Source organism: Belonocnema kinseyi, chromosome 9 (genome assembly GCF_010883055.1).
Source record: "Belonocnema kinseyi isolate 2016_QV_RU_SX_M_011 chromosome 9, B_treatae_v1, whole genome shotgun sequence".
Taxonomy (NCBI): domain Eukaryota; kingdom Metazoa; phylum Arthropoda; class Insecta; order Hymenoptera; family Cynipidae; genus Belonocnema; species Belonocnema kinseyi.
Window position 1 is genome coordinate 61,903,777 of NC_046665.1, and position 11,572 is coordinate 61,915,348.

Consider the following 11,572-nt stretch of genomic DNA (forward strand, 5'->3'; position numbering starts at 1 on the left):
GCAAAAAAATGATCCAGTTTCGAAAAATAGAATGTGGAAGTTTACAATCTCCAAGTGCCAGGAACATAAAATTGGAACAGATTCTGTTGCGGATAACGATAAAAAGGAAAATTTTCAGTTTAAACAAGAAATAAAAAAACTTGCTCGTAACATATTGAATTGATAAATTGAAAGAAAATAATTTTGATTCGAAAAATTTAACTTATTCAGAGTAAAGCATTAAAGAATCTTCAGCATCAAATTTTATGGGTTTTGAAAATCGTCTTAAGCTAGCGACTAAAAATCTATTTTTTAATTTTAAAAAGATTAGGCAAACTAGGCGCTGTACGCCTACAAACAAGGTTTTCGTAGCCTATTAAAACGTTAAGGAGGTCATTCAAATCTCCTTCTGTCATACTTCCCCACCCCTATTCCCCCTAATTTCTACTAATTCCCCTACACTGCATACCCATGCTGCCACTTTCCTGACTGCAACTACTTCTCGATCTTCTACTCCCCTTCTTCTAACTTCTGCTACTAATTCTCTCATCAATTCCTATATTTCATCTGCTTTCCCAACTTTTTCTCTCCACTTTCCTCACCCTTCCTTTCCATACTTCCATATTCCTACTTATACTCACTTCCTCAGTATCGCTCCGCTCCCGTATACATCCTTCCCCTATTTTCATCCACTTTCCCTCCCATCACTTCCCCTACCTCTCCTGGTTCTATCAATTCTCATTCCCACACGTCCTTAGTATTTTCATTTACCTCTCCCCCTCGTCGCATCCCCTTCCCCTACTACCCCTGATTCGTCTTTCCCCAAAACCTAACCTTCTACTTTACCTTGTCCATCGTCACTTCCCTTCTTTGGAAAAAGTACGATGGACGGACGGACACCCCGCCGATATCATAAGGGTTTTTGCCTGGTGCTACAAAACTCTAAAAATAATAAAATTTGATCTCGAAATGTGAGAAGGCTGAATAAGAATTACAAACTTTTCCTCAAAAAAAGTTAATTTAGTCCAGAAAAGTAAAGATTTAATATCATAGTATTGCACTGTGACAGACAATTTTTCGCTAAAAAGGTATGTAAAAAAAGAAAGGTACATGTGTCTTTATGAATAAATAATAATGTTAAGAAATGTCGTTTTTGATAAAAGTGACATTTTGTAGAAATTGATGATTTAAGATTTTAGGTTGGAATTTGATTGGCACTTTGGTGCCAAAAAAGTATCAAATAGTTTCTTTTAAGTTTTCTTTTCTTTCAAAGAAAGTATTTTATTATTTTAAAGAAGAAGATGGGAGACAAGTACATAGAGAATCAGTTATCTGGTTTCGAATGATCAATCTTTTTATTACTATAATAAAAATAAGATTTCGAAAAAATCCTTTCAACACAACACGTATTTAATTATTTCAAACTAAAACACTGTGCGCACTATGCGCGCGTTAAAAACCCTTTCTCTAGAAAAAAACCAGTTTATTTTCCAAAATTTTGTTATATATTTTACAGAAAATCTTAGAAAATTTCAAAACGTATATGACTCACAGAAGTTTCTTTATAATACTGAGAAAATTCCCGTAAATTCAATATGAAGGACACCATTTTTGTATTTACTGACATTTCTTTATAACCAGCAGATTATTTTTCTCATTCACAAAATCATATGTCTCGCCGTATGTGAAATTATCCAAAACCATATTTTTAATATTTTTTTAACATTTAAAAATCATAAAAAATATATATGCTAAGAGACCTACGGTAAAACTCTTCATCAAAGCAGAATTAAAGACTAATTGAATTTAATTAGAATTTTCTATAAAGTTTCATATACCCCTTTTCTGGATGTAGTTTTCAAACACATTTATCAAATTATTTTATTTTCACATCAAAATTTCATTTTTTTAGTGTAACAGTGGAAAAAATTTAACATTTGTGTGGTGATGAAACTGAGATAAATTTAAGATTTATAATGTAACATTTTATTTAATCAAAACAAATGCGTATAACAGTATTTCAATTTATATTTGACAATAATAACCGCTTTTATATATTTAAATTGCATTATTTACATATAAATAATAGTTTTGAGAATTAAAATTGACCACAAGTTGTTAATTTTTGCTAGTTCTATTAAAAATCTGAACTTCTCTTTACATACTGAACCTGTAATAAGACGAATTCCAGTTCAAAACTTCACACATAATTTTTTTAAAAATATTCTTTTAAGATAAATAACTCTTATAAAAAAGCATAATAATCTGAAATTTGTAGGTTATTCAAATCACTTCTTTTTCAGATAATCCTACCAATTTGATGTTGATCCCATGATCTTTCTCTTAATATATAGATTTGATTTAGATTTCAAGATTTTCGCTATTCGTGAATTGCGTCAGAAAAACCTTGTTTGGTTGATGGTTCAACGACTTAGTTGAAAGTGGAACTATTTGTGAAAAGTGTATTTTTTTTCTTTGATGATTTATAATATTCGCTGAAACCCTTTTTTTTGTTCAAAACTGAACTATTTTATGAAAACTCATCTATTTTGAATAAAAATTTGTCTTTTTTTTAGGAAATTTATCTTTAGATTAAATATTCATTATTTTAGTTGAAAATTCATTTATTTGCTTAAAAATTTAACCGTTCTGTTGAAAATCTGTTTTTTTTTTTAAATGATTTTCTTAAGTAAAAATGCAATTATTAAATTTTTTGTTTAAAATTGATTTATTTATTTAAAAAGTTTCTTATTTTTGTAAACTTTGTCTTTTGTGATAGCGTGTTAATCTTCTTAGTGAATAATTCACCTTTTTAGTTAAAAATTCATTTCTTTAGTTGGATATTCATCTATTAGGTTTCAAATTCATTAGCAATTCAAAATATGGTTGAATATTGATGCATTTAAACAAAAATAATCTCATTTGGTAGAAAATTAATCTTTTTGATAGAAAAATGTAATTTGATTAACAATGTTACCATTTTGTTGAAAATTCTTTTTTTGTTGTTACTGAAAATTTATTCCTTTTTGACTGAAAATGTAACTAAACCGTTCTTCACCTATCGTCTTTTTTGTGTTGAGAGTTTAACTATTTTGGTGTAAAATGCATATTTTTGGGTGTTAAATTCTAATTTTTGGTAAAAAAATTCCCCTTTTTAGTTGCTATTTTTTTTAAGATCCGAAAAGTGTTTTGAAAATTTGCCTATTTTGCTTTAATCGACTGCTTTTAAATGAAAAACAAAACATTTTTTTCTGCCTGTATAAACTATTACTTTTTGTTACAAATTTCTTTTTTTTATCGAACTAAAAATGTTACTCCTCTATTTTTTGTACAAAACTGTACTTTTTGAGTAAGGGTTGGCTGGACAAACAATTATTTGAATTTAAATAATACAATGAAAATATTTAAAAATTATTTTTTACACCTGCTGAAAAAATAAAATTTTTGATTAATGTAAGACAATACATGTTTTGCGGAACATGATAAGGACTTTTTATGCAAAAGGCCCAGTTTAATAAAAAAAATGGGACAAAGTTCCGAAAAGCGCTTACTTCCGATTAATTCGAAACTTCGTATACCTATGTATTTTGATGCGCTGATCACGAGTATGATAGTGAAAATACCCCCAAAATTTGATTTTCATGGTGAAAACCATGAAAACCCCATAAAAATCATGTTTCTTTACGTTTATCTCAATGAATAGTGAAAATTAAAAAAAAAAAAACAGCTTTAAATAAAAGTTGGAGATCCTTTAAAAATACATATTTTATGTTCAATACATTTTTACCCTACGACTGATGGTTTTCAACAAAATATACGATGAATATGAAGAATCACAGATATACTGCAAAATGTTTAGCGGCGCGACTTAAATTGTATGAAAAATTGCTGGAAGGCTGGATGGACGTTAAATATTTAAAATCGCAGAAATACTGAACAGAAAAAATTCTTGGAAGGTTGAGTCTAATTCTGTGACTAGTCAGAGGGGCGCCTTCCCGCCCTTATGAGACGCTGGAAAGAGGGTCCTGTGTTATTTAAGTTATTTCTGTGGTCAGTCACAAAGGTTCTTTCCCGCCCCACATGACATGTTGGAAATGGGTCGTGCGTGACCTAAGTTTTCTCTGAGACCAGTCAAAGAGATGCCTTACCACCACCACCCATAAGACGTTGGAAAGGGGGTCGTATCTGACCTAAGTTATTTTTGTGACCAGGCATTGGGATGCCCCCCCCCCCATGACACGTTGAAAAAGGAATCGTGTGTGACCTAAGTTTTTTCTGGGACCAATCAAAGGGGTGCCTGCCCGACCCCCATGAGACGTTGGAAAGGGGGTCGTGCCTGACCTGAGTTATTTTCGTGATCAGTCATAGGGATGCCTTTTCGCCCCCATGAAACGCTGGGAAAGGGGTCGTGTATGACTTAAGTTATTTCTGCGGTCAGTCACAGGGGTGCCCCCCATGAGACGTTAGAAAGGGGGTCATCATTACACGTTGAAAAGCGTATCGTGTGTGACCTAAGCAACTCTACACGTCATACCGACATTTCCTTTATTTTCTTGAAAACTGTCAGTCGCAGGGTAAAAATATATTTAACTTAAAATATTAATTTTCAAAGGATCTACAATTCTTATTTGAAGTTTCTTTTTTATAAATTTCAAAATCAAATTTTCATGTATTCTTACTATCATATTCGTGATTAGCTCGTCAAAATACGTAGGTATACGGAGTTTCAAATCAATCGGAGGTAAGCGCTTTTCGGAACTTCACCCAAAAAATGTTGGTTATTCAATTATGGGCTCCTACTCTTCATGTATTTATATTTTTTGTAGAAACTATTTTTCTTTATTGCAAATACCTTTGATGACGAATCGAGTTTAGAAGCTGCTTCTAGCATCTCTGCTTTGAATTTCTCCTCAGTTTCTTCCAATCGCTTTGCATTTTCTATTTCTGCCAGTTTTCTATTTCGCTCAATACTCTTTACGTTTGTGTCACTCCATTGTTTTTGCCATGCTTCGAATTTCTGTATCTGTATTATTTTTAAAATAGTTATATATTTGTAGGGTAAGGGGGCGGGCATGGCCAACCATTGGGGCAAAGGTGCTTTTCCTTGTAGCATGGCTATTATTTAACAATTTTAGTTCTACTTTGCATCAAATAAATCTATTTTATCGGAGAGTAGTGTTACTTACTAAAATCTTGGAAATTGATGGTGTAAAAGAAAAATTATACAAAAAACAGTTTATACCACGAAAAAATGGAAGTTTCGCTGGCAGAAATATAAAGTTTTCAACTTTATTGACAATACTTACAATATAAAATTTTTATATTTTTACAGATAAAACAATATCACACAATCTAATTATATTAATTAGACGTAATTTAAGTCCAAAATATAATAAATCTCATAAATAAGTAAGGTTTGGTCAGGGGGACAGGCCCGACGAAAATAATATTTAAATACTATTTAGTTCATGAATCCAGTTTTTGGTTAAGAATTCGTATTTTTTGGTAAAAATTTATTCTTCTTGCTAAAAATTGATGTATTTATTTTAGTTTAAAAAAAACTAACATCAGTTTGTTCAAAATTGCTTTCTTTTAGAAAATACTTAATATATTTGGTTAAAAATCAGGTTTTATTGGTATAAAAGCATGTTTTTGTTTGAATGCAAATGTTTTTGGTTTTAAATTGAAGCCAAGTTTAATCTTCCTAATAAAAAAGTGTAATTTTAAAAAATCTAAAATTTGACTATTTGGTAACAAATTAAATTTCTTGGTAAATGATTAAATTTTTCCAACTAAAATTGACCTTCACGGTTAAAAATTCATTTCTTTGTTGAAAATTCATGTATTTTGTTATAAGTTTATCTTTTTTGGTACAGAATTAATCTCCTTGGTTTTTAAGTTTATCTTTTTGGTTAAAATTTAATTTCTTTGTTCAGAAATTTAACCATTTTGATCAAATAATTTATTAACTGAGCATTTAATTATTCCATTTTTTCTTGAAAATGAATCTTTTTTAGTTTAACATTCCAATAATCGATTGAAAATTCGTCTTTTTTGGCAGAAATTTAATCTTCTTGTTTAGAAATTCATCTGCGCGGTTAAAAAATAATATAACTATTTCCATGACAATTCATTTTACTCAGATAGCCATTCATTTTTTCACTAATAATGTAAATAATTTATTTAAATTCAAAATTGATTTTTATTACAATTTTTTAAATTTAAATTTAATTATTTGATTATCTTATTAAATCTTTTATTATATAATTAATCATTTTAGTCATTACTTTATTAACTAAATTAAACTATATTTAAGAAATGTTTAATTTTAAGTTGAAAGTTGAGTTTTTCTATTTGGAAATTAAACTTCTTGGTTAAAAATTCATGCATATCGTTACAAATTTGCCTCTCATTAGTTCAAAATTAATTTTTTAAGCTTGCAATTTATCTTTTTAGTTCGAACCTCATGTATTTTTTAAAAATTCAACTATTTTGTTTTAAATGCAAATAAGGTAAGTGTGGCAGTTATCGGAAGCTTAAGGCGAATTTCAGATTTCAAATGCTTAAAAAACTATATTGAATATATATAAAGCTTAAGAAATGGATTTTATCGAATAACGTGTACCTTTAGAAAGGTAAATTACTTATTACTTGTAACATATCCTATTAGAATGAATATTATAAGATGTTCGAAGTCATAAATACGAGAATGCATGGGTTATCGGCAAGTCAGAAGTCTGGCTGTTTCAGTTATCGGCACTTCGATGTATGAGTGATCGGCAATAGCATTTAGGAAAAACATTTTTGCTGAGAACGAAGAACACAACAGCTTACTATATATAAAATAATGCCCATCTGCCGATAACCCATGAACTGACGAAGACTGGCACATTTACCTTAAATCTAAGTTGTCATATATGCGTATTTACTATTTTTTTCATTATTATTTTTCGTACGTACTATCTACCATCAGTTGTTTTTTGGGACTAAATGTATTTTGAGAAATTTAGGAATAAAATTTTTTGAAATTAACACTAGTGATGTCCTGGGTTATTTTATTTTTAAATCTGGCATAAAATTTGATATCTGTCAGGGAAAATACTAAATTGTTTAGGGGAAAGTCAGATAATTGTAAAATTAGGTTTTTGTAGCAACCCTGAATCAGATTCAAGAGATAGAGGTCTCTTTTTATCAACTCATTTTATTAATCTAAATAAAATTGATATAATAGAAGACAGAGAAGGCAGTTGATAATACAAATTGTATCTCCTTTTAAAAATATAATGCAGATGGAAGATTAAATTTCGACACCTTATCACTCTTCTAGCAATTAGTCAATTAGTGAGTCAATTTGTGAAGATGTCAAGTGTCAGATGTTATGCCACGTTCAAGTTAAGACCATCGGCATTGGCATGATGGCTAATGTTTTTAAGTTCCAAACAAAAAAAAAAGAAAATTGCGTTTTTTCGATGAGACAGAATTTAGGGATTCCATCTTTTCCCTCAATTTTCCAACTGAAAATGCATGGAGGAAACCGTTATTTTATTTCGACTCCAGAAAATTCTTCTAGTAATCTTTCAAATTCACCCCTTCTTAGAAAGGCATTCCTTTAGGGTACAAATTCAAACTGTTTTTTTTGTAAGTTTAACTATTTTTGTAGAAAATTAAAAAATTAAGTTAAAAATGAATCGCTTAATAGAAAATTCGTATTGCTGGGATTAAAATTTAACTATTATATAGTGTCATCTTTTTTGTTGAATACAATTTCTTTTTAATTAAAAATAAAATATTTTTTGGTTGAAACATTAACGATTACACTTTCCGTTTAGAGTTTATGTTTCAGTTAAAAATTAAACTGCTTGGTTAAAAACTAAATTCCATTAGTAAAAATAATTATTTTTAACTTGATTCATTATTTTAGGTAATAATTATAAAGTAAAGCGATGAATCTTCAAGCAAAAAAATTAATTTTCAACTATTCTATTTTTGGTTGAAAATTGATATTTTTCAGTTAAAAATTTATGTATTTTTCTTTAAATTCAATATTTGCTCAAACGTTCTCTACTGGTCCAATAAAGTTGTGAATCTTCTGAATGTATGTGTCGGAACTGGATAAATCTAAAGAAACACTTTTAGAAGAAAAATTAAAAATTTCAGAACCGTAGAAAATTATGGCCCAATATAGAAAAATTAGATTTTCTGCTATCCTCGAAATAAAAATACCATGAACAATAGCCATAAGGAGACTAAACTAGTGAAACTGAAAATGAAAACTTTTCTGTTGCTAGAAGTACGCTCACACAAATGTGCAATATCACACTTACGTATAGTTAAATACTTCCCAAACGTGGCGTGCCAACCGCACTTAAAAAAATTTGGCGGCTGATGCGAACACGAGTCAAATATGAATAAATAATGATTGAACAATTAACAGTTTGTGGATAAAGACAAGAATGTTAAAATTAAAAATCGCTATATAAAAGCGAAAGTTTCCAATGAGTGTGGTTCCAAGTGTAAAGTGTACAAGACATTCGGAGTGGTTTCATTTGTATGTTTATTGTTTTTGTTACGAACGCGTCGAATATCTGTCGCACGCATAGTGTTGGTAAAAGAAATTTGATATTTCATAAACATACTACTTACCTCTTTTATGCTGAATAATTTTCTATTCCACAAACATTTCATAAAATTTAGTCTGATTATTAATGATTTATTTGTTCAAGCGACCTGCTAAAACAAAACAATGGAGGCGGCCATATTTTTTAAAGTTATGTCATAAACTTTATGTCGGCCATGACCAACCTACGACTGTTGAATAAAAATGTAACAACTGCCACTCGACAGATATAAATGAAGTCTAAAATATAATTTTTCACCCGGAAAAGATCATTTTGATCTTAGTCATAAAAAGAATGTCTAAAAAAATAAGTAAAAGTTTAAAATTTTGATTGGCACTAACTCCGCTAATTGTACGTTTCATGAAATGTTGCATCCATTCTTTGTTCTCCTCAACGTCAACCATTTTTGATGGGGCTAAAAATACTCTAAGGGCCCCATTAAAATCGCAAAAAGCGACACATTGAGGATTTAGGGGTAGATGGTGGTTATAAATTCCGGGAATTATTCCTCCTGAGAAACTTTGCGTAAAAGTTGGCTCGATACTCTTTGTGGCGAAATTCCATACTTCGATGGTACCATCAGAACGTGCGACAAGTAATGTAGAAGCTCGATAATTACTCCATGAACAGGATGTGTACCTAGGTAAGTTTTTATCAATTGTAAACGAATTAACCTATCATTATATTTTCACATAAATTTTCATGCATAAAAAGTCTTAACTCGTATACAAGTTTATTTTAAAAGAATTTCAGACTTCACATCCCAATATGCTCTCAAAATAGGAGGAAAGGTTTTTTTCTCGCAAATAGGGCAATATTAGGCTATTAAATTTTTGTAAATGATATCATTGTAGGTACTAGCAGCATATTCCTAAGATTTCAATTCCAAATATATTGAATTTTCAACCAAGAAACATGAATTTTCAGCAAAAGATTAGAGGTTTAAAACGAAAAAAGTATAATTTTTCAGAAATTCAAAAAGATTAATTTCCAACAAGCAAGTTAATTTTCAAGCAGGAAAGATGCATTTTCAAGAAAATAGTTACATTAAAAAAAAACATTTGAATTTTTCGATCAAAAAATAAACGGGTTTTATGCAGAACAAATGAGTTTACCATAGGGACATAGGGACATAGTGGTCAAACGGACTTCGGCCTGCATGAGTATGGATATGGATAAAAGGAGCCCGATAAATGGGCTCTCCTGGTACGCATGATTGTATTATGATAGAAGGGTGAAAGAGCCTAGCTAACACGGGCTTTCTGGAGCCTTGGGTCGAGGTCTTTCCCGGACCGATCTCAAATGTCTGGAGTCGGCACGGGAATGACCTGCGGCCTACACAGCGATCAAGAAACAGCCCTTCGTTCGTATGGTGTTCTACGAACGGGTTTTCATTGAGATTCTCGCTCAATGTGACCCCCCCCCCCTAAGCCATAGGTGTAGAGTGATTGTGCCCATGGCTCCTTGGCACCTAGGGGTTTCGAAGGTATCCTAACGGCCTTTCGGGGACACCGGAAAATCTCCCCGAATAATTAGTCTTACCCTTGCATTCGGGGCTCTGCAGGGGCGGACCTTTTATTTCCCTAGCTACTCGTGGGAACCAAAATGAAAGACGCAATAATACAAAAAGAAGAATGAGGAAGGTAGTTGGCGGAGGGGGGACAAGGTTAGGTATGAGGATATGACGGCCCCTCTGAGTGAGGCTATCGAAACGGGAGTGGCCACTCAGTCCCCTGATAAAAAGAAACGCATCAGCGGTTCCCTAAAAAGGAGACAGAGGAGGCAAGCGCAGCGGGCTAGCAGAGCAGTTGCAGTACCTGGTACATCGACGACTACAACGTCGATGACCAGTACTGAAGCTTAAAAGCGTGGAAGAGGCTCAGAGGGCACCTCGTCTGCTCCCGGTCTAACCATTACCCAGATTAATTTGCATCATAGCAAAGGCGCCTCTGCAGTTTTGCAGAGGGGCATGGCTGTGAAGCACACAGGTATCTCACTAATCCAGGAACCCTGGCTAGTTCGAGATACCATCAGTGGCTTAGGAGAGAGTCTCAGATGAACACACTCTCCCAGATCACTCACTCATAGAGTTCGTGTTAGAATCCGTTGTACCCACCGGCCCTAAATGGGGCAGAAATCCAAGTTAAACGGATTGGGGTCAGTTTTCCACAGAACTAAGAAGTGCACTCTCAGGGATACCTAGGTCAATTAGAGACGTGGATACCCTGGAGATAGCAGCCAAGTTTTTCACAGAAGCCATCAAATCCACTAATGGAAGTAATTGTCGGCCTTCGAAAGTCCGAAAGGCTGAAGAGACACACAGGTGGAACGCGAAACTCGAAGATCTTCGCAGGCAAATCAGAGAGAGGTTCATACATGCCAGTTCTGGCGTCGCCTCTGGCCCAACTAGGCCCGAAATGACAGCTAGCCAACGAGATTGTGATCCCAGCCAGGGTCAGATGGGCCCTGAAGCCCTTCAGTCATTACAAGTCTCCCAGCCCGGATGGTATATATCCAGTCCTCTTACAGAGTGCTGGTGAGATCATCATTGGGCCTTTGGTGAGGCTTGCTAGGGATACTCTGACGTTGGGTTATGTTCCGGCGGCATAGAGGGGCGCGAGAGTAGTCTTTATTCCGAAGGCAGGCAGGATCGGTTATACTTTACCCAAGGATTTCCGACTTATTAGCACCACATCTTTCCTACTAACGACAGTGGAAAGATTCGTGGGCAGATATATCCGCGATAAGGTCTTGTCAAGTAGTCCTTTGCATAAGCAACAAAAGACCTATAGGGCTGGTCATTCGACCGAGAGGGACCTGAGCACTGCAGTTGACCTAACTGCCATGATCGCACACTAATGCAGCCGTTGAATGGATCTGCCACATTTTGGCAAATAGGAATCTAACCACGACCAAGGGTGACACCACTTTATGTGAAACCGTTGACTCGGGATGTCCGGCAGGGGGGGGGGGGG

The 11,572-nt window shown here is 33.1% G+C and overlaps 1 protein-coding gene across 1 annotated transcript in view; it reads right to left on the reverse strand.

Moving 5' to 3' along the window:
• Positions 1-2,116: 2,116 nt before the first annotated feature.
• LOC117180568 (WD repeat-containing protein 63-like) overlaps positions 2,117-11,572 on the reverse strand; it is a 58,616-nt gene continuing 49,160 nt past the window's right edge. Inside the window, exons 10-12 of the mRNA XM_033373064.1 lie at positions 8,939-9,236; positions 4,832-5,002; positions 2,117-2,149 (exon numbers count right to left, since the gene is read on the reverse strand). Coding sequence (XP_033228955.1) covers positions 2,117-2,149; positions 4,832-5,002; positions 8,939-9,236 — 502 coding nt within the window. The remainder of the gene's footprint in view (positions 2,150-4,831; positions 5,003-8,938; positions 9,237-11,572) is intronic.